The 21,495-nt window shown below is 42.1% G+C and overlaps 1 protein-coding gene across 2 annotated transcripts in view; it reads left to right on the top strand.

Moving 5' to 3' along the window:
• The window catches only part of MKRN1 (makorin ring finger protein 1), a 29,388-nt gene extending 21,517 nt beyond the window's left edge, over nt 1-7,871 (top strand). For both annotated transcript variants that reach the window (XM_061198815.1, XM_061198816.1), the window contains exons 3-8: nt 37-266; nt 1,063-1,289; nt 4,049-4,263; nt 5,019-5,129; nt 5,684-5,822; nt 6,179-7,871. In XM_061198815.1, the coding sequence (XP_061054798.1) occupies nt 37-266; nt 1,063-1,289; nt 4,049-4,263; nt 5,019-5,129; nt 5,684-5,822; nt 6,179-6,391 (1,135 nt within the window). In that variant the 3' untranslated portion in view covers nt 6,392-7,871. The remainder of the gene's footprint in view (nt 1-36; nt 267-1,062; nt 1,290-4,048; nt 4,264-5,018; nt 5,130-5,683; nt 5,823-6,178) is intronic.
• Nucleotides 7,872-21,495: the final 13,624 nt, after the last annotated feature.

Below are 21,495 nucleotides of genomic sequence, written 5' to 3'. Positions count from 1 at the left end.
CCGACTTTTTAAATTTTATTTTATTTTATTTTTAAGATATGAACACAGCAAGCCATTGAAACAGGAAGAAGCAACTGCTACAGATCTAACTGCAAAGTCACCCCTTGCTGCTTCCTCAAGTCTGTCATCAGTAGTTGGACCGATTGTTGAAATGAATATGGGCGAAGCTGAGTCAAGAAATTCAAACTTTTCAACTGTAGGAGCGGGTTCAGAAGACTGGGTGAACGCCATTGAGTTTGTTCCTGGGCAGCCCTACTGTGGCCGTAGTGAGTATTTTGAAGAATAAAAACAAGTTAGAGGGATAGAGAGTAGTTCGTCAATTAGCTGAGTTTTCACAAGCTTCCTGCTTCCAATCTTCATCTTTATTTAGTCTAATCTTAATACTCTTAAATTAGGTTACCTAAGGCTGAACAGATGGAGTCAAAGAAACTTTCTGACTCCCAACAGTAACGAGTTTAGAATGTTTTGAAAAACTGAAGCGCCTCTCTCTCTCTCTTTTTTTTCTTTTTTTAAATTTTTCATTTTTGGCTGCATTGGGTCTTCGTTGCTGCGCACGGGCTTTCTCTAGTTGCGGCGAGCGGGGGCTAATCTTCATTGTGGTGTGCGGGCCTCTCATTGCCGTGGCTTGTCTTGTTGCGGAGCACGGGCTCTGGAGCGCAGGCTCAGTAGTTGTGGCACACACGCTTAGTTGCTCCGCGACATGTGGGATCTTCCCGGACCAGGGCTCGAACCTGTGTCCCCTGCATTGGCAGGCAGATTCTTAACCACAGTGCCACCGGGGAAGTCCCAAGCCTCTCTCCTTTAATAAGTACAGTTGCACAAGAAATACGTGAGAAGGTTTTTTAAAAAAATTTTAAAACAAGGCTAATCTTGGAAATGTCAGTATCAGAAGAAATTCATTTCTTTCAAGAGTAAGGGAATTAGTTCAATAGACTGCTTTGGAGTTTAATTGAAGTTCTTTTCATATTTTTCTTTTCAGTTAGTTTCTCAGTTACCTTATTTATAGTTCATGTATCTGCCTTATCCGTTTTGGACCTTTACCACACTCTTAAACGTTTTCAGCTGCCCCTTCCTCCACTGAAGCACCCCTGCAGGGCTCAGTGACCAAGGAAGAATCAGAGAAGGAGCAAACTGCAGTGGAAACAAAGAAGCAGCTCTGCCCCTATGCTGCAGTGGGAGAGTGCCGATACGGGGAGAACTGTGTGTATCTCCACGGAGACTCGTGTGATATGTGTGGGCTGCAGGTCCTCCATCCAATGGATGCTGCCCAAAGATCACAACATATAAAAGTAAGTCTTAAGGAAGATATTCTGTTAATAGGTGTGAGAACTATATTTTCCCTTTCACAACATTGTCAGTTCATTTCAGAGAAACGTTTGGTGAATTGAATGGTGATTATCATTAAGTTAGGGATGTTTTCCTTCCTAGGCTTCTTGACTGCTTTATCAAGAAAACTGCTTTAGAACCTCAGACTTTGGGCTTTTTTTCCTTTTTCTTTCTTCTTTTTTAAAATAACAGCTTCTCTGAGATTCACATTCCATACAATTCAGTCTTCTAAAATGCACATTTCATTGGTTTTTAATATATTCGCAGAGTTGTGCAACCACTGTTCTCTCTAATTTTAGGACATTTTCATTATCCCAGAAAAGAAACCTCTGGCTCATTAGCTCCACTGCTCTCCATTCTTCCCTTCCTCCAGCTCCTGGCAACAACTGATTTACTTTCTGTCTCTGTGGATTTCCCTGTTCTGGACATTTTGTATATGTGGCCTTTTGTGACTGGCTAAAAGATTAGCGTGATGTTCTTAGGATTCATTTGTGTTGTAGTGTGTATCAGTACTTCATTCCTTTTCATGGCTGAGTAATAATCCTCTGTATGGCTGTACAACATTTTGTTTTTCCATTTGGGTTGTTTCACCTTTCGGCTATTATGAATAATGCCATGAACATTCGGGTGTAAATTTTTGTGGACATATGTCTTGATTACCTTGGAATAGAGTTGCTGCGTCACATGGTAACTCTGTGCTTCATATTTTGAGCAACTGCCAAACTTTCTCCACAGTGACTGCACTGTTTTACATTCTCATCAACGATGGATGAAGGTTTCAAACTATGGTTTCCTAAGCCCATTTGGTGCATGATTTTTTTTTTGTTGGGAAGACCCTGTATTACAAACCTTATATTTATTGGAGCAGATTTTGCTTCTAATCATAATCATCTCTTTTAATAAACTTACTTTGGCTGTGGGTGGTGGTGAAGCAGTGGAGTGTGGTTTGACCTCTGCCTTCTCAGCATATTGGCTGTGTGATATAGCAGGTTGAACCCCTGCATATATTCGGGAGAGCAGTGCCTACTTCAGGGGATTGTTTTTTTTTTTTTAAAAAAAAGGTTTAGCCGAAGTGTCCATCGACAGATGAATGGATAAAGAAGATGTGGCACATATATACAATGGAATATTACTCAGCTGTAAAAAGAAACGAAATTGAGTTATCTGTAGTGAGGTGGATGGACCTAGAGTCTGTCATACAGAGTGAAGTAAGTCAGAAAGAGAAAAATGAATACCATATGCGAACACATGTATATGGAATGTAAAAAAAAAAGGGTCATGAAGAACCTAGGGGCAGGACAGGAATAAAGACGCAGACCTACTAGAGAATCGACTTGAGGACACGGGGAGGGGGAAGGGGAAGCTGGGATGAAGTGAGAGAGTGGCATGGACATATATACGCTACCAAATGTAAAATAGATAGCTAGTGGGAAGCAGCCACATAGCACAGGGAGATCAGCTCGGTGCTTTGTGACCACCTAGAGGGGTGGGATAGGGAGGGTGGGAGGGAGACGCAAGAGGGAGGGGATATGGCGATATATGTATAAGTAGAGCTGATTCACTTTGTTATACAGCAGAAACTAACATACCACTGTAAAGCAATTATACTCCAATAAAGATGTTAAAAAAAAGGTTTAGGAAAAAGATAAAAATATATACTAAAATAACTGGTTATATGGGACTATGCGTGACTTTTCTATTGCTTTTTTGTATTTCCTATAATTAGCATGTTTCTTAGAGATTAAAATATGTGTAATATAATGTTATGTAAATTATACCTCATTTAAAATAAAAAGTATGTGATGTCCACACAAAAACTTGTACATGAGTGTTCATAGCATTATTCATAATAGCCCCAAAGCAGAAACAACCAAAATGTCCATCACCTGAAAACGGAAAAACAAACTGTGGTCTCTCCATACGATGGAATATTACTCAGCAATAAAAAGAAAATGAAATAATCATATGTTGTACCACCATAGATACCTTGAAAATGTGTGAAGTGAACAAAGGCAGTCGCAGAGGGCCACATATTTATACGAAATGTCCTGAATAAGCATATCCACAGATTCGTCGTTGCCTAGGGCTGCGGGTGTTGAGCGGGGGAAGTAAGTGACTGCTGTGGGTTTGGGGTTTCCCTTTGGGGTACTGAAAATGTCCTAGTATTGATTGTGGTGATGGTTGTATATAGCTCTGTGCATATACCAAAAACCATTCCATTGTACACTTTGAATGAATGCATTATATGGGATGTAAATTATATCTCAATAAAGCTGTTTTATTTTGAATGTGAATTATATGCCTGGCACGTAATTGTCACCTAATAAATGTTAGTTTCCTTCACCCTTATTTTCTGACAGGTTGTAAATTAGAGCCTTAATCCTAATTACATTTTCCATCTAGAAACCAGTAAAATCAACAAACTTAGTGTGAAAAACTGTCTGTAGTGTGAATAGCAGCAGGGGTTGAGTTGCAGGATAGAGAAAATTAGGTAATTTAGTTCCTGAAGTTGAGTCCTCAGAGTTTGACTTTATAGTATCGTGAAGTCCCCAAATGTCAGTGCACCTATACTCACTAGTGAACAAAGCTGTTTTCAGTGTCGTATTGGGAACATTTTCTTTTCAACTGACTGTTTGATTCTCTGCACAGGAGTCTTTAGCTGTCAGGTTGAAGTCTTGTCATGATTCCGTGACTTGATTGCACCTCTCTCCACTTTTTCTAGTCTTGCATCGAGGCCCATGAGAAAGACATGGAGCTCTCGTTTGCTGTGCAGCGCAGCAAGGACATGGTGTGTGGGATCTGCATGGAGGTGGTCTATGAGAAAGCCAACCCCAGCGAGCGCCGCTTCGGGATCCTCTCCAACTGCAACCACACCTACTGTCTCAAGTGTATTCGCAAGTGGAGGAGTGCTAAGCAATTTGAGAGCAAGATCATAAAGTGAGACTCCTCCCCAATCTCCGTTTGTGCTTTCTATTTTGGGGAAGAATTTAGTATCTTGTGCCAACTTTCAACCAGATGGACCGCATTTAAATGCATGCATTTTATCTTGAAACTGGGGGTTCTTCTAATTGGGATTTCTTCTTTGTATTTCAGCTAGCTTCTAGATTAGTTGGTATATCTACTTTTATTTGAATGAGGAAACCGTATGTATCAGTTAGTAGAATCTTCGTGCTTTTTTCTGAGGAGATTGTGTTTAATGGATTAGCCAGTTTAGGTTCAGAGAACAAACTTACCTAGCTCTGAATGTATGTTTCCTGACATTTTACATTTTCCACTTTCCTATTCCATCCATTAAGCTAGCCAATAATCCACCATCCTTTAAAGATTGTTCTCATAACTGAACAAAAACTACATAATCTAAACAGAGCAAAGTTACAAGAAATAAATTTATTTAAACGAAAGAAAAAGGAGTCTGTGTGAAATGTCTTCTTTTGTTGTTTTTTTTTTTTAACCTAAGTTATTATTTTTTTTTAATGAACTGGCTAGCCGTTGAGTTGAATTTATAAAGGAGTTTGTCTTGCCTCAAAAGAAATGGTCAGTTGTGTGACCAGTGTGTGGAACCCTTTCAGGAAAAGCCCATTTGCCTTTCAGTTAAGTCTTTAAATCTGGAGGTGACACACCAGGGTGTGTCCTTGAAGGAGAGTGGGCCTATAAAGGGGAATTTGCATTGCAGCCTGTTCATTGTTTCCCAGGTCCTGCCCAGAATGCCGGATCACATCTAACTTTGTCATTCCAAGTGAGTACTGGGTGGAGGAGAAAGAAGAGAAGCAGAAACTCATTCAGAAATACAAGGAGGCAATGAGGTATGAGCACTGCAGCCTTTTCTCCACCGAAGATCCCAACTCGCTTGGGTTCACTTTGAAAAGAACAGTGCTGCATTATATACTCCTACCTCCTTCCTACCCTTTCTTTTACTTCCCAGTACAGTTTATTTTGTCACCGCTGATAACACTTACCTGTTCTGTATCTTGCTATAACACAGTTCTTGGGGTGCACGCCAAGGGCTGCGTTACGATGGAGTCTGCACTGCTGGTAGAGCTAAAGCCCCAGGAATGGGGTCTGCCTTGTCCTGATTCCATGTTACAGTTGTCCTATGTTCTTGTGTGTGGGCTTTCTCGAAGGTTTTCTCTCTGCTGGATCTGCGGTACTAGGGCTGTTAAACAGCTAGACTTGACCAGTTTCTGTTTCTAGTCAGTGTTCCATGCAATAGCACACACGTGTTTAAGAACACACCTTGGGGAGGGCTGTAAACAGACGTACCAGTTCTATCCCTCCCTGTTTAAAGAAACCCTGGATGATAGTCAAATACGGACCTGAAATCCACTGTGAATAAGGGTTGCGATATTTTCCTTTCCAGCAACAAGGCGTGCAGGTATTTTGATGAAGGACGTGGGAGCTGCCCATTTGGAGGGAACTGTTTTTACAAGCATGCGTACCCTGATGGCCGTAGAGAGGAGCCACAGAGACAGAAAGTGGGAACATCAAGCAGATACCGGGTAACTCTCACTGTTTTTTTAAAGGAGGGGAAATACCACACTCTCAGTTGAGTCCCACGCAGATTGGGGTAGGGGAAGGAGAAGATTAACGCTGGGAGCGAGACTAGAGCATTACAGGAGGAAACCAACTTCAGCAAACTGGGAGGGCTATGAGAGGAGAAACTAGAATGCTTAACGCTCTAGACTAAACTGTTGGCCTCAAGTAACCAGAGGGGAGGAATTGGTAAAGTCGAAACCCTAAATGAGAAGTCTGGTTCGTCATGCCCTCTGGTGTGCTGGACGTTTTGCCTTAGAAACAACAGAATAGAAGATGCTACTCGGCAGTGCCATCCCTATCACGGCCCTGTTTTTTACAGGCCCAACGAAGGAACCACTTCTGGGAGCTCATTGAGGAAAGAGAGAACGGCAACCCCTTTGACAACGACGAGGAAGAGGTTGTCACCTTTGAGCTGGGCGAGATGTTGCTTATGCTTTTGGCTGCAGGTGGGGACGACGACCTGACAGACTCTGAAGACGAGTGGGACTTGTTTCACGATGAGCTGGAAGACTTTTATGACTTGGATCTATAGCAGCTTTGCGGGGCGTGTGAACTGGTCTGCTGAGCCTCAGACGGCAGCCGTCCCCGCTGGTGGCGGCAGCGCCCGGGGTTCTCTTCTAGGCAGGCCTCTCAACTCCAGGTGCTGTCGTGATAATTTTTACCCAGGGCCTGTCTTCTCAATCCCTCACCTTTCCCCAAGGAATATGTTGTTTTCTCTGTTTAAAAAAGTTACAAAAATAAATCTTAAAGTTAGTTTTTTTGTAACATGAATTTAACTGTCAGACAGAGTGTAGGTTTGTTGCGTCATCTGTTTTCAGCCAGATTCACACAGTTCAAGGGTAGCATTTCTGGATTTCCAGCACTCATTTTTGAGGACCCCAGGTTCAAAAGTAACAGCTTTGGCCCTGCTTTGGGGTCCAAGAATTGGGGTGATAGGTGAAGGATCTGAACTGTGGCATGTAGCCTGCTATAGACTTAGGCGGATGCTTGAGGTTTCTGGTGAATTCTGCACATCTGTGTTTTTATATCTGTTCCCTACCCTGTGCACTTGTTCTGTGGTTTTGGTCTCTTGTTTAATTGCACACAAGTACTACTGCTGGGTAACCAGAACCAGGTGTGACTGTGTTGAGATTTTTACTGTGTTTAGCCTGATAGGAAAATTGTGAAAGAACACATATAAAGATATAGTGGAATAAAATAAATGCAGAGTTGGAAGTTGACTCCCAAGGGCTGATAGACTTGGTACGTGTGAGTGTGTAACAAGCTTCTCATCCCTGCATAGATGCAGTGTCTGTAGCCTTAGTGGAAAAACTCAAGTTTAGTGGTTTCAGCCTCGTGTGGCAAATAGATCTTAAAAAAGGACAAAGCAGTATATTGGTAGCTGTTAATAGAGCAGGGCTAGCTCTGTCTGTATAAATAGGGAAATGGGCTTAGCCATAGAAGTTCAAACTGTCTGGTTATCTCATGTATTAACACAAACTGGGTCTCAGTTACACGGTTGTATTTAATGTTTTATGATCTCCTAGACTTTCTAGTCCAGGCACTTTGTGACAAACCTTTGTCCTCATTTGAGGGGTTTTGTTGTCGGGTTTTTGTGTTCGTTTTTGTGGGTATTTGCCTCATTCCATCCCTGAGCTTTGCAGCTAGACAGGTGTGATTCAAAACTATGTGCTAAGGTGTTTCCTGTAGTGGAGTAATTGGTTTGCAGTAGTAAGTCATGCTTTTCCACTAAAAGGGGACGGAGGGGTGGTAATCCACAAGATAAGCTAAAGTTAAATTGTTAGAAGAATTCCTTGATCAGAAATTATAAATTTGCGTTTTGTTGCTCTATTTCCTGAAAATAACTTGGAGATGCCCCGGATTTGTCCATCTACTGCTTTGATTCCTTGGATACCACTCATTCTTTCACGTTAAGCAAAAACAAGTAATTGTTGCAGAGGTCTCTGTATTTTGCAGCTGCCCTTTTGTTAAGACGCACTTTTCCCAAATAAAACAATTTTAAAAACCCATAACTTGGCTTTCTGTTTTGTGTAATGAGCCATTTTGAAATGTGCAGATGTCAAAGCATATTTGTTTCTTTCATCGCCTCTTGGATCAGTTCATCAGTTAGTCAAATTTCTGTGGATATAGGTTCATTGAGAAAAGTTGACACCTTTCCTAAAACATCTAGCCTGCTGAGAAATGTTTGAGAGAGAAAGAGATAAAGAGGAAAACCTTACCAGCTGGGATCATCAAATTATATATTTCTTTTTAGGATTTTTAAGACTAACCCTTAGGCCTTCTTTATTGGCCAGTGGCACTGACAGTTTCTGTTGCCATGTGCTGGTTGAACCTGCTTCAGACCCGCAAATAACGGTGTTTTTGTTCCTAATTCTACTACATGGTTTTTTTTTGTTTGTTTTTTTTTTTTTGGCCGTGCTGCGTCGCTTGTGGGATCTTAGTTCCCTGACCAGGGGATCCAACCCGGGCCCTCAGCAGTGAAGGTGTGGAGTCCTAACAACTGGACCACCAGGGAATTCCCTATATAAATTTTTTATTATTAAAATAAAAACCCTTCCACCACTCCAATGGAAGACCTTCAGTAACCTTTTTACAGTGCCTATTTGTAAAATAATTTAGTATCTATAATTAAGAATGAATAGTTGTAATATCTATATTAAGAATTAATGCTATTGAAAATGTCTCCACATCTAGGACCGTGTGTATTGCAACGTATTGTAGTCATGGTCATAGCTGAAGGTCCACTGAGGTGTGTGTTTCTGTATGCTCCCTTCTGGTGGATCTTTAGCTGAAGCTGCTCCCTTCCGGAAGTGCCCAAAGTTCACCTTCAGCTGCTGCTGCTGAGGCCTTGCTGGGGACCACATGTACCCCCCAGAGGGATGCTAGAAAGCCTGAGGCGAGGTGGAAGTGTTCGGGATCTGAGCCGGGGGAGAGACTTAAGCCTCTGTTTTTTTGGTGTCCAGAAAGTAGGAAGAGGCTCATCAGTAGCTGCCCCGTTGGCGGCGTGTCTGAGTCTGAGTCTGTGGTGGGCAGAATGGTCTAGGCATGACCCAGGTGGTGATAATAGCTTACTGCTGGAGTTTCGGTGGGTTGATGTTTGGAGCAGCTTTCTTTGTGTCTCAGAAAAGGCAGTGGAAGCTTATGTATAAGCCTGTCCTTACTGCGTGTTGCTGCCTGGTCACTGCCTGCGTTGAAAGTGAGCTCTTTCTGTGTGCTTGCCGGTTGCAGACAGTTGGGGGACCACCGGTGATGAGTGAAACTTCTTTCCGATTTGCACAAAACTACCATCTCAACGTCTTTCCTGCCACCACACACAATAAGTGATGTTTACATCTGTGACTATAACTCCTGTGGACATTCACAGATTATTTTTTTTAAAGGTTGGAGGAAAAGTGAAGCAAATACTGCCGAAGATTTGGGGGAGGGAGGAGGTGTGCTGTTGATAAAGGTATCTGTAGTCGTCATTATTCACGCTTTTCAAATGTCCAAGTCGGCTTTCTGGGTGTGCGGTACAGTGGCAAAGCCCACCTAACTTTCGTGAGCTGATGAAATGTGAGTGGAAGTGACAAATATCATTTCCAGATGAAAGTTAAGAGCCAGTCAGCCCGTGGTTTTCCTCATTCTCCACTTTCCTATGGCCATGCGTAATTTCTGAGGAGGTGGAGTTTCCACCGGCCTGGGTCACACTGCAGGGAGAGGTGGGGCGGACACTCAGCTGACCTCTGAGGGGCATGGGATGCCAGCTGGGGGGTGAAAGGCCTCTGAAATTTTGGATCTTCATGTTGTCACAGCATAACAACCAGTCCTATGTTGAAATCATCTGTTTAAAGAAATGAGCTGTCATTTTTTACAGAAATCTAAGTAAAAGACTTTAAGTATTTAAAATATTCATTTATGTTTACAATACTTTTTAGGCACCTCTATTCAAGATAATCCAGTAGAAAGTAAATTGTAAGGTGATCAAGTAAATTGTACCGATGAACAAACATAAATAAACTTTATCTTTTAAAATTGATACATCGTATACAGACAATGATTAGTAGGAAAAGCATTATTACAAACTTTACTTGCTTTTTTGCCTAATCTTTGATGATAAATACTACTAATGAAAATATGTAATTTTTTTTAGAAGAATGAGATTTTGTACTACAGTTTTTAAATATGTCGGAAGGACTTTAGTTGAATTGCTGTAAGTTGGTTAGCTAGATGATAAGTTTTTAAGTAGCCCTCAAACACTAGAAGACATTTCTGAGGGTAGCATAGGCTTGTGCAGGAAAGGGATTTCCCTCTAAGTGGGAAAAGAATCTTTAAAATTTTAACCAGCCAGTGCTTATTTTGTACTGAATGACAGGAAGAGATCCATTGCTGATAATAGAGAATACCTAAGATCTTACTTTCACCAGAACTAACCAGGTCTTAATGCAGCTCCCTTATCAGTACATAGAAGAAATAAGCCTTGTAGTACCTAAACAAATACGTGTTTTTAGGTTCAAGTGATGTGCTTTACTTTCCTTTTAATTAAGAACTTGTTCCCCTCAACAAATACTTAGAAATTGACTTCCAGAAAGTTTGTACCTCCTCTGTCTTTGCCAACAGTGATCATAACCTAAAATGCAAAATTATGAATTTCTAAGAAAAAAAGATTTGTTTAAAGGAAGACTGATGATATATTTGCCCTCTTGTAAAGGGCTTATTTCGTTTTTACTTATATAGATGCAGGTGCACGAACTCACTTTCTTCCCCTGCCCTTGCCTTCTGCGTTAAAATTGTGTTAACGGATAACGTTTTTAATAAGATGAAGGGAACCATTTGTTACAGAGCCAGCACTGTGCTAGCACTGAGGTCCTGTGAGCACAGATGTGGCGGAAACAGTGCTCATCAAAATCGTCCATGTGATCCCTTCCATTTCCAAACTTCTTTGCCGTTAAATTGGTGCCATGTGACTGACTCGGACCACGTGCTGCATGCCTCCTCCATCCCTCCTCCTGCCAAGGAGATGTTGGAAGCCCCCCGCTGAATGGGCAGTTACAAGGTGGAGGGATCCTGAGTCCCCAGGTCACTGGAGAAGAGAGCCCCTCCACCCCAAATCAGATTTTGCATGAACAAGAGATTCACTGAGATTTGCGAGTCTATTTTGTTTTTTTTTTTGCCGATGTAGCCTAGCGTGAAATATTCTAATAACGATAGCTGTAGTCCTTTTCTTAATGGAGTTAGAGATATTTGTGTTATTTATTTGTTTGTTTGTTTGTTTGCCATGACACGCGGCATGCAGCATCTTAGTTCCCCAACCAGGGATGGAACCTGTGCCCCCTGCAGTGGAAGTGTGGAGTCTTAACCACTGGACCGCCAGGGAAGTCCCACTGTGTGATTATTTTTGATAATTATAAATTATGATAACTACTATAAAGGTGTAAAACGAGAGCTTTCAATGGGAGGCCAGGCTCGTCTCTGGCCAGGGAAAGCTCATCTGAGCTGAGATCTGAAAGGGGGGAAAAGGGCACCACCCCTCAGACCAAAGACGTGTGCTGAAGCCGTGAAGCCGGCAAAGGCAGAACATATGACACCTTGTACTGAACCCTACCATCAGTGGCAGTCGATACCCTGCAGGATATGCCCAGTTTACTATCTTAGCTATAACAGTTTCTTTCCTTTTAGAAAAGAATATCAATGCAAGTGTGTCGGTAACATAGGGATAATATTGGATTGCCCTAATATATCAAGATGATCTTCCTAAGTTTTAGTGCTTTAGTAAAATGTGACACACCCAACTGGTCCTCTTCTTAGCCTAACCAGAACTTAGCCCTCCCCTGAAGTCACTGCACCCCCAGAATCCTGTCCCACAGGGACCTCAGCTATCACTCTTCTAAAGCCACTTGCACATTATTGGGCCACCTGTGCCATAATTTGAAGTCCGTGCCACCTAGCCATAACACTGTCATCATAGGAGAACTTGCACGATGCTTTATAAAGCACTTTCCGAGCTTTCTTAACTGATCCTCACAAGCCTGTAAAGTAGTTAAGGCCAGTTTTTGTCTCATTTTGCAAATGAGAACACCAAGGTGCAGGAGTTAACTAGCCCAGTGTCAAACAGGCAGTGTGTCCGTGGAAGCCTTATAGCTTTGGACTCCACGTCTGGGTCTCTACACAGATCTGCTGCCATTTGCTTCCTTTCTGGATATAGCTCACTTTTCTGGGTGACTTGAGTAACAGATTTACACTCTTCCTCACCACCATCCCCTCAGTTGGCCTTTGTGACTTGAACATCTGTTCTCTCTTGACACTGTGGAGTCCTAAGCCTCAAGGTTTGGGGGGAATGATTTTTTTTGTCGTTATTCTAGTTCTGTTTACTTGCATCAGGAGATTCAAATGTAAGAAATTTAGTTTCTTACAGAGGATATGCTTTGTTTAAATCCTGCAGACTTCAAAGACAGGCAAAACACAACTCTTACCCTCTATCTTATAATCTAGTCTGAGATGATCAGTGCATTTAAGTGGCTTGCTTGTTAATCATACTGCTGGTATAAGGAGTAAAGGAGTAGCAGAGACATGGAACCTCCGCTCCAGAGCAGTGCTGTTCACTGCAGGTTGTGACCCATTCATGGATGGGGAGAACAATTTGTGGGCCACAAGCAACATTTTAAGCAAATGAATGGTATATTTATGTCAGAGTGCATCTCCTGTGATAAGGACACGTTTTACCGGGTAGAAATGTAAATTGTATTTCTTAATGTGGATTATAGTCAAAGTTCCGAAAACACTGCTGTTGTAACCTACAGTCTTAGGGACTCTAAAGGTCATTTCCAGAGACATAGTAGTCTGTGGACTGCAGCTGGAGACACAGGTGCATTGCAAGTTTTGGTACCAACACAATTATAAAAGGAAAGGCAAACTTGGGCACTGAAATTAAGGGACAGTGCTCATTTACATGATAACTATTCACAGGTTTCTATTAATAACATTTTTTATTATACAAATGTAACAAAATCATAGAGAATAAAGTTTTAAACCCAAAGAATCCAATGCGATAGGTAAAACTCTAGAATGACCCTTGCTCAGATATCATACCATCCCCTTTGAGTGGATGGAACTTGTGAATATGATGGGAGATATCACTCCCATGATTATGTTCCATTATAATGCAAAAGAGACCTTATCCTGGGTAGGTCTGACCTAATAAGGTGAATCCTTTCAAAGTAGAGTTTTCACTGGCTGGTTGCCAAAGAGGAAGTGGAGAGATATGCTCCAGCTGGCCTGGCTGAAAGCAAACGCCCATGTCGTGATTGCCTGTGGGGACCGTGTGGCAAGGAACTGCAGGCAGCCTTTAAGAGCTGGCAGGAAGGGGCTTCCCTGGTGGCGCAGTGGTTAAGAATCCGTCTGCCAATGCAGGGGACACGGGCTCGAGCCCTGGTCCAGGAAGATCCCACATGCCGCGGAGCAACTAAGCCCGTGCACCACAACTACTGAGCCTGTGCTCTAGAGCCCGTGCTCCGCAACAAGAGAAGCCACCGCAATGCGAAGCCCACGCACTGGAACAAAGTGTAGCCCCCGCTCGCCGCAACTAGAGAAAGCCCACGCGCAGCAACGAAGACCCAGCGCAGCCGAAACAAAAAAAAAACTGACAGGAAAACAAGGACCTCGGTCCTACAACCACGGAAAATGAATTCTGCCAATAACCAGTGAGTTTGGAAGAAGAACCTGAGACCCAGATGAAAACCACAGCCCTGCCTGACACCTTGCTTTCAGCCTGGTGAGACTCCGAGCAGAGAATCCACCTAAGCTGTGCCGTGCACATGTACAGAAACCTACAGAAACTATGAGATAATAAACGTGTTGTTTTAAACCACTAAGTTTGTAGCAATTTGTTAATGCAGTAATAGAAAACTAATATATCCAGGAATAACACTTTGGTTTATATCTTTCTAGTTATATCGTTTGTAGTTTTCTTTCTGTGTACGTCTATACTTTTTTGCTTGTAATGGAATCATACTTTTTCTTTAATCTTTTTTTAAGATTTTATTTATTTTTGGCTGCGTTGGGTCTTCATTGCTGCGCGCGGGCTTTCTCTAGTTGCGGCGACCGGGGGCTACTCTTCATTGTGGTGCGCGGGCTTCTCAATGCGGTGGCTTCTCTTGATACGGAGCACGGGCTCTAGGCACGCGGGCCTCGGTAGCTGCGGCTCGCGAGCTCTAAGGCACAGGCTCAGTAGTTGTGGTGCACAGGCTTAGTTGCTCCATGGCATGTGGGATCTTCCCAGACCAGGGATCGAACCCGTGTCCCCTTCATTGGCAGGCAGATTCTTATGCACTGGGCCACCAGGGAAGTCCCTCTTTAATCTTTTATTTACCCTATTGTTAAACATTTTTCACCCCATTAAACAATGATACCACACTTTTTTTTTGGGTTTTTTTGGAGTATAGTTGATTTACAATGTTGTGTTAGTTTCAGGTGTAGAGCAAAGTGAATTAGTTATGCATACACGTATATCCACTCTTTTTTAGATCCTTTTCCCATGTAGGCCATTACAGAGTACTGAGTAGAGTTCCCTGTGCTATACACAGTAGGTCCTTATTAGTTATCTATTTTATATATAGTAGTTACCACACCTTTAAAAGTTGTGTAGAATTTATGTAATAATCCCCTATTGTTGAAGATTATTTTCAGGTTTTCATTATTATTAGCAGTACTGTCTCACACAATCCATGAAGAATTCCTGAATCTAAATACCTAGAAGTAGTCTTCCCAATATTTAAAAAACCTTTGCTCCTTTCCAGCCATCAACTAATTCTCTCCTACTTTCTCATTGTGAGAGCTCTTTTTTTTTTTTCTTTTCTTTTTTTTTTGGCCTCTCCATGCAGCAGTTCCCTGACCTTCCCTGACCAGGGATTGAACCCAGGGCCTCGGCAGTGAGAGCCCGGAGTCCTAACCACTGGACTGCCAGGGAAGTCCCTCATTGTGAGAGCTCTTGAACAAGGGATCTCTACTAATGACTTTAAGATAACTACCCTTTATTGAATGCATAGTGTGCCAGGCCCTGTGCTTAGCACTTCATTTCACATTTACTCCTTACAGCAATCTGAGGTGAATGGCATCTGTTTTACAATGGTGGAAACTGAAACTTACGTTAAATCGTTTGCCTGTGGCTTCACAGTTGATAAGCTGTGGAGCAGGCTTCAAACTTAGCAACTTCTGACTAGAGGCTAGACTCAAGTAGACTGTGCCACATGCAGTGGACTCGCCTCATCCTACCAAAAGTGCATTGCCAAGGGCAACCGGTGACAGTCCTGCCAGATTCAGGAACTGCAGGGACCTTTACTCCATGTCCTTGGCTTTTCCCAGCAACAGGTGGAATTGATAACTATTCCCCCCAATCTTTAATGTTATTTTACACCAGTGTTTCTCAAACCATTCATGGTAAAAAGACTAGTTGTCTTAGGAAAAAAAAAAAAATTCCAGTTCATCATGGGCCTTCTGTGAAAGGCAGAACTTCTGTGAAAGGAAATAAAAATAAGTTGTTGGAAAAATGGGATGGAAGGGACTTCCCTAGTGGTCCAGTGGGTAAGACTCCGCACTCCCAATGCAGGGGGCCTGGGTTCGATCCCTGCTCAGGGAACTAGATCCCACATGCATGCTGCAACTAAGAGTCTGCATGCCGCAAATAAGAAGCCTACATGCTGCAACTAAAAAAAAAAAAATCCCGCATGCCTCAACGAAGATCCCGCATGCCGCAACTAAGACCCAGCGCAGTCAAAATTAAAAAAAAATAATAATAATAAATATTAAAAAAAGAAAAGAAAAAGGGCATGGAAAACATTCTTCAAAGTACAATCCCAAAGTTGTTATTATTGGTTTCAACAGATATAGGATTGGATGTTGTGGCGATGCCAAATTGATACAAGCATTTCTAAATGCTCTGGTGTCTGTACTTCCTTGGCCTGGGACCAGGGATGGTGTGCAGACCCCTCCTTAGTGGCATCGGTTGACACCATCTTAGTTCTGATTTCTTCTGACCTAGTGGCTCCTCCCTTCTCCCCCTAATTATGGGCGTTCCTTAAGGCATTTAGGAATTCCTTTGACATTTCCACTTCTGCTTCAGATCTCTGTGGTCACCGGCCACTAAGACTTTGGGTGCTGAATCTTGGAGAGCTGTTAGGAACAACAGATCAGTTCTGGTCTATGATGCCCAAGTGTCAGTCTGTAGATTGGCGTGTGAGAATCTCCTTATGCTTTGAAGAGATTTCTAACAAGTACAGATTATGGATCCTCATCCAGACAGACCTACTGAAGCAGCGCTCCAGGGCTGGGACCTGGGAACTGGTATGTTTAGCAGGTGCTGTGGCCCACGCCATGCACAGCCAGGATGCAGATGCATCTCTAGTCCAGGCTTCTCTTTTTCCAGATAAGAATACTAAAGCCCCCCCCAGAGTGGAAGTGACTTGCCAGGTTCATATTGTAAATGGCCAGGGCAGGACTTAAACCCCTCGAGGGGCTACCTGAGTAATAGCTACATCCCTGCACGTGTTGAAATGTTATGGAAAGTCAATGTATAGAGAAAAGACAGAACATGTACAAGAGCATGTTGAGAGAGTCACTCTGCATGGGATCCCAGTTGATTTTAGTAGTCTTAAGCTTTTCTGTAATTTAATTTTTTCTTTAGTGTGCAGCAGAAGAAAAAATTATTTAAAATGCTCCACTGCGGGACTTCCCTGGTGGCGCAGTGGTGAAGATTCTGCACTTCCAATGCAGGGGGCCTGGGTTCGATCCCTGGTCAGGGAACTAGATCCCACATGCATGCCGCAACTAAGAGTTTGCATGCTGCAACTAAGGAGCCCGCCTGCCACAACTAAGACCTGGCACAACCAAATAAATAAATACATACATACATAAATAAATATTTTTTTAAAAAGCTACATTGGAAAAAAAATCAGCTTTTCTAAAGCCAGTGTTCCTCACCTTTTTTTTCTCCAAGTGACAAATCCCTTTCTCAGTTGTTTCTGAGTAATATATAATCTTAGTAATTCCCTTAGGGATTTAAAAAAAAGTGTTTCAGTGTCTTTGTATGGTATACAATGGTTAAAGTTAAAAAGCAATACTTATGGCTGATAAGTTATTAAAGATTGTATTATAAAATTTATTTAAAATGCAATTATTTTCTCCTTAGGCCCTTTGAGCTCATTTTAAAACACTTTTTAACAGCTTTAGTGAGATAGAATTCACATACCATACAATTCACACATTTAAGTACACAGTTCAATGGGTTTTGCTATAATACATTATTAATTTTTTTAAAATTGTGGTTAAATATATATAACGTAAAATTTGCCATCTCAACCATTTTTAAGTGTACAATTCAGTGGCATTAATTACATTCATAATACTGTGCACCTATCACCAAGAGTGAAATTCTTTATGTTCGGATATACTGATTTTTTCCCACTAAAATGTTCCCTAAGTTATTTTTATTTATGTTAAAATATTGCTGAATTTTAAAATAACCCGTGGTTTGATTTGGAAATATATAGACAATAAAATGCTGATAGGCAACTGCTATACACACAAGCTCTTATATGGGGAATGCCTATATCCTGTAATTTTGAAAAAATAACTGGTTTGGTATTTCTACAAATGTCATAAATTTTATTTTTGTAATTGAAATTTCATTTCTAAATTAGATGAGGTTTCAGGCTGCTATTCGTAAGTGACTTTCTAAAAATTAACACATCATGTGTGGATAATTCTTATTGCCCCAAAATGAAAAACTGATTGAATATAATTATCACTCTATGCTCTCTTTTATTTTTTTAATATATTTATTTATTTATTTTTGGCTGCGTTCAGGTCTTCGTTGCTGCGCACGGGCTTTCTCTAGTTGTGGTGAGCCGGGGCTACTCTTGATTGTGGTGCGCAGGCTTCTCATTGCGGTGGCTTCTCTTGTTGCAGAGCATGGGCTGTAGGCACGCGGGCTTCAGTAGTTGTGTCACATGGGCTCAGTGGTTGTGGCTCACGGGCTCGAGAGCGCAGGCTCAGTAGTTGTGGTGCACGGGCTTAGCTGCTCCAGGGCATGTGGGATCTTCCTGGACCAGGGCTCGAACCCATGTCCCCTGCATTGGCAGGTGGATTCTTAACCACTGTGCCACCAGGGAAGTCCCTACGATCTCTTTTAAATGTTGGTTTTTCAAGTTCTAGAGGCATCTTGATACACTATGTAAGAATAAGTAAATGCAAGTCTAAATGATAGGTAAAGGAAACTTCTATTCAGGTGAAGAGCAAACTTTGGTTGATTTTGCAGAATTACCACCTATTCTGTACTATTTAACTTGTACTTTAATTTCGGCATTCCTGGTACTTCCAGTCTTTGGCAATTATTTTGAGGTATAAATTAAACAATATACGGTTAAGAATAAACACAAAAGAAACTGTACGATGTCCAAAACACTTTAGCAGCTCCCCTTCTGCTGGTGGTAAACCAACTAGTGTATCGTTTGTGAATTGTAAAATCTACACATGTTCATTCGATAATTGATCACAGGCTCTTGAACAGATTATACTGATATTGTTGAAAATAAAAAAAAATTAAGCAGGCCCTGTTATTGCCTTTGGTGATATGAATCCCCAGAACCTCTTCTCAATCATCTGGAGGTTTACAAGCTACCTGCGGGGAGCTGCGATGTGTACTGCTGGCCAAGTTCTTCCCCATCCTTTCAATCTAAGCCTTGGGTCGTAATGGCTGGTGGAAGCCAGCCTGGTTTGCCCTGGATCAGCCACGTCACCTTACATATGATGGAACTGGAGTTTCTACATCATCCCTGTTCAAAAGGCAGAGCAGTCAGCCTGGGCCGGGTGTATTTCAGGCACAGCTCCTCCGTAATTCCCCCGCAGTTAAATAGGACTCGCTCAATCCACCCAACCTGCTACCCTTTCTCCACCCTGCCCCTTCCCCACTGCCTTCTCGCCCCTTCAGCTTTTTTTTTAATATATAAATTTATTTATTTGTTTATTTTGGCTGCGTTGGGTCTTCCCTGCTGTGTGCAGGCTTTCTGTAGCTGCGGCAAGCAGGATCTACTCTGTTGCGGTGCGCGGGCTTCTCATTGCGGTGACTTCTCTTGTTGCCGAGCACGTGCTCTAGGCACGCGGGCTTCAGTAGTTGTGGCACGCAGGCTCAGTAGTTGTGGCGCACGGGCTTAGTTGCTCCGCAGCATGTGGGATTTTCCCAGACCAGGGCGTGAACCTGTGTCCCTTGCATTGGCAGGCGGATTCTTAACCGTTGCGCCACCAGGGAAGTCCCCCTTCAGCTTCTTTTATAGAGAGCTGCACAACTTTACTTTGAAGGATATTGAAATGTATGTATGTGAGTTTATCTTGCGGTGAGTGTATTTTTGTGTGTGTAGAGGTTGATGAGGAGTTAACATGATGGAGCCCAAATCCAATACTGGTCATTATCTGAGAGAGAGTGTAGCATAATTGTTAAGAGTGGACTCTGGGGCCAGGTGATTTGGGTTTGCATCCTGGCTCTGCCACTTACTAGCTGTGTGACCTTAATCTCTCCGTGTCTCATAGCCTCATTTTTAAAATAGGAATTACAAATAGTACCTACTTCAAAAATAGTTGACAGGATGCACTGAGTTAGTATAAATAAAATGCTTGGGGAATTCCCTGGTGGTCCAGTGGTTAGGACTCCGCACTTCCACTGCAGGGGGCCCGGGTTCCTTCCCTGGTCAGGGAACTAAGATCCCTCAAACCACGCCGCCAAAAAAAAAAAAAAAAGCCTGGTACAGTGCCAGGCACATAGTAATTGCCACATGTGTTTGCCATTATTATTACCGTAGTAGTACTATTACTGTTACTACTAACAGACCTTTTCAGTAATAGAGTGGGGAAGAGATTCAGGAATAATCTATGAACAATGAAATATTAACTGAAAGATTTTCTCATACATGGAGATGTACTTGACACTGGCAGATGAAATAGAGACATTCATAATCTTTTTTTATTAATTTTTATTGGAGTATAGTTGCTTTACAATGTTGTGTTAGTTTCTGCTGTATAGCAAAGTGAATCAGCTATACGTATACATATATCCCCTCTTTTTTGGATTTCCTTCCCATTTAGGTCACCACAGAGCACTGAGTAGAGTTCCCTGTGCTATACAGTAGGTTCTCATTAGTTATCTATTTTATACATCTATAATCTTTTTTTCTTCCAAAAATGTCCCTTTTGGAACTTAACATCATATAATTCCCTTGTTAACAACTCTACAATTTTGAGGATGTGAGAAAAGTGCCAGCATTCAGTTAACACAGAGCCTTCCTGGGCCATGGCTGTAAAGCAGCGCCTGCCTGAGTGAGCTTCACGGTGTGGTACAAGCCTGCTCTGAGCTTCAGAAAAGCCTGCGCCTCTTTTCAGAGCGGGCATTTGTGCGCCCTCACCCAGGGAAGCTGCTCCACTCTGCTTGCCCTTTCCAGTGCTTCTGTCCCAGCACCGTCATTTCAACAGGAGCCCACGCTGGTTAATTACAGGTTGCTGGTGTTCAGGTGACCTTGTTCTCACGTGTGTACCCTGTTGATAGGAATATTTTAATTCCAGATAACCCGCAGAGTGCATCATCCTAGAAGCTGATGAGGTTTTCGAGTATTGGTTGAGACTGATGTGCAGGTAAATGAAGGAGCATTGGTGTGAACCATTAATCTCATCTCCTGCTTAGCCTCTTGTCTGCACACTTTTCCCTGATCCACTCAGTTTTCTTTCCCCTTCTTCTTCTTTTTTTAAAAATTATTTATTTATTTATTTGCTTGCACCAGGTCTTAGTTGCGGCAGGCGGGCTCCTTAGTTGTGGCTCCCAGGCTCCTTAGTTGTGGCGTGTGAACTCTTAGTTGCAGCATGCATGTGGGATCTAGTTCCCTGACCAGGGATCGAACCAAGGCCCGCTGCACTGGGAGCGCAGAGTCTTATCCACTGCGCCACCAGGGAAGTCCCTTCCTTCCCCTTCTTAATGAGTGTCTGCTCACTGCCTCCTCTGAAAATTGCCCAGTGACTCGGTACAGGTGTACTCCTGACCTGCCTTGTGAACTCCTGCTTCACATAACCCTTTCTTTAGAACAAGAATATGTATGTGAAAAAAGGTTAATCTGCTTTGATGCATTTATTATTTCTGGCTTGTAATAGATTTCCCTCATGTTTCCAAAAGGTAAGTTGTTCGCTTCAAAAATAAATATATATTGCTGTGAATTAAAATGTAATTTATTCTCTGTGTTTACACTCCCATCCTCACCTAACCTCTGTATGGTAGTAGTTCTCAAGGTTTAGTGTGGGGAGAATCACCTGGCAAGCTTGGTGAAGTGTGGGTTTCTGGAAAGATTCAGTCAGTCAGCCATGGGTGTCAGGAATCCTAGACAAGCATCCCCTGGCCCCTGTCATAGGTGTGGTTGGGGAATTCCACTACAGAAAGAAGCATTGCTCTATTGTACTGTCCAATGGGCATATGGTGTGAGCCACACACATAATTTAAGATTTTCTAGTTGCCACATTAAAAAAAGTAAAAAGAAACAGCTGAAATGTTAATATATATTTTATTAACCTAGAATGATATTAATCTAAAATATCATTTTAACATATAATCAACATAAAAATTATTAGGAAGAT

The sequence above is a fragment of the Eubalaena glacialis genome, chromosome 8 (assembly GCF_028564815.1).
Source record: "Eubalaena glacialis isolate mEubGla1 chromosome 8, mEubGla1.1.hap2.+ XY, whole genome shotgun sequence".
In the NCBI taxonomy this organism is placed as follows: Eukaryota; Metazoa; Chordata; class Mammalia; order Artiodactyla; family Balaenidae; genus Eubalaena; species Eubalaena glacialis.
This window is presented reverse-complemented; position numbering and strand designations above follow the sequence as displayed.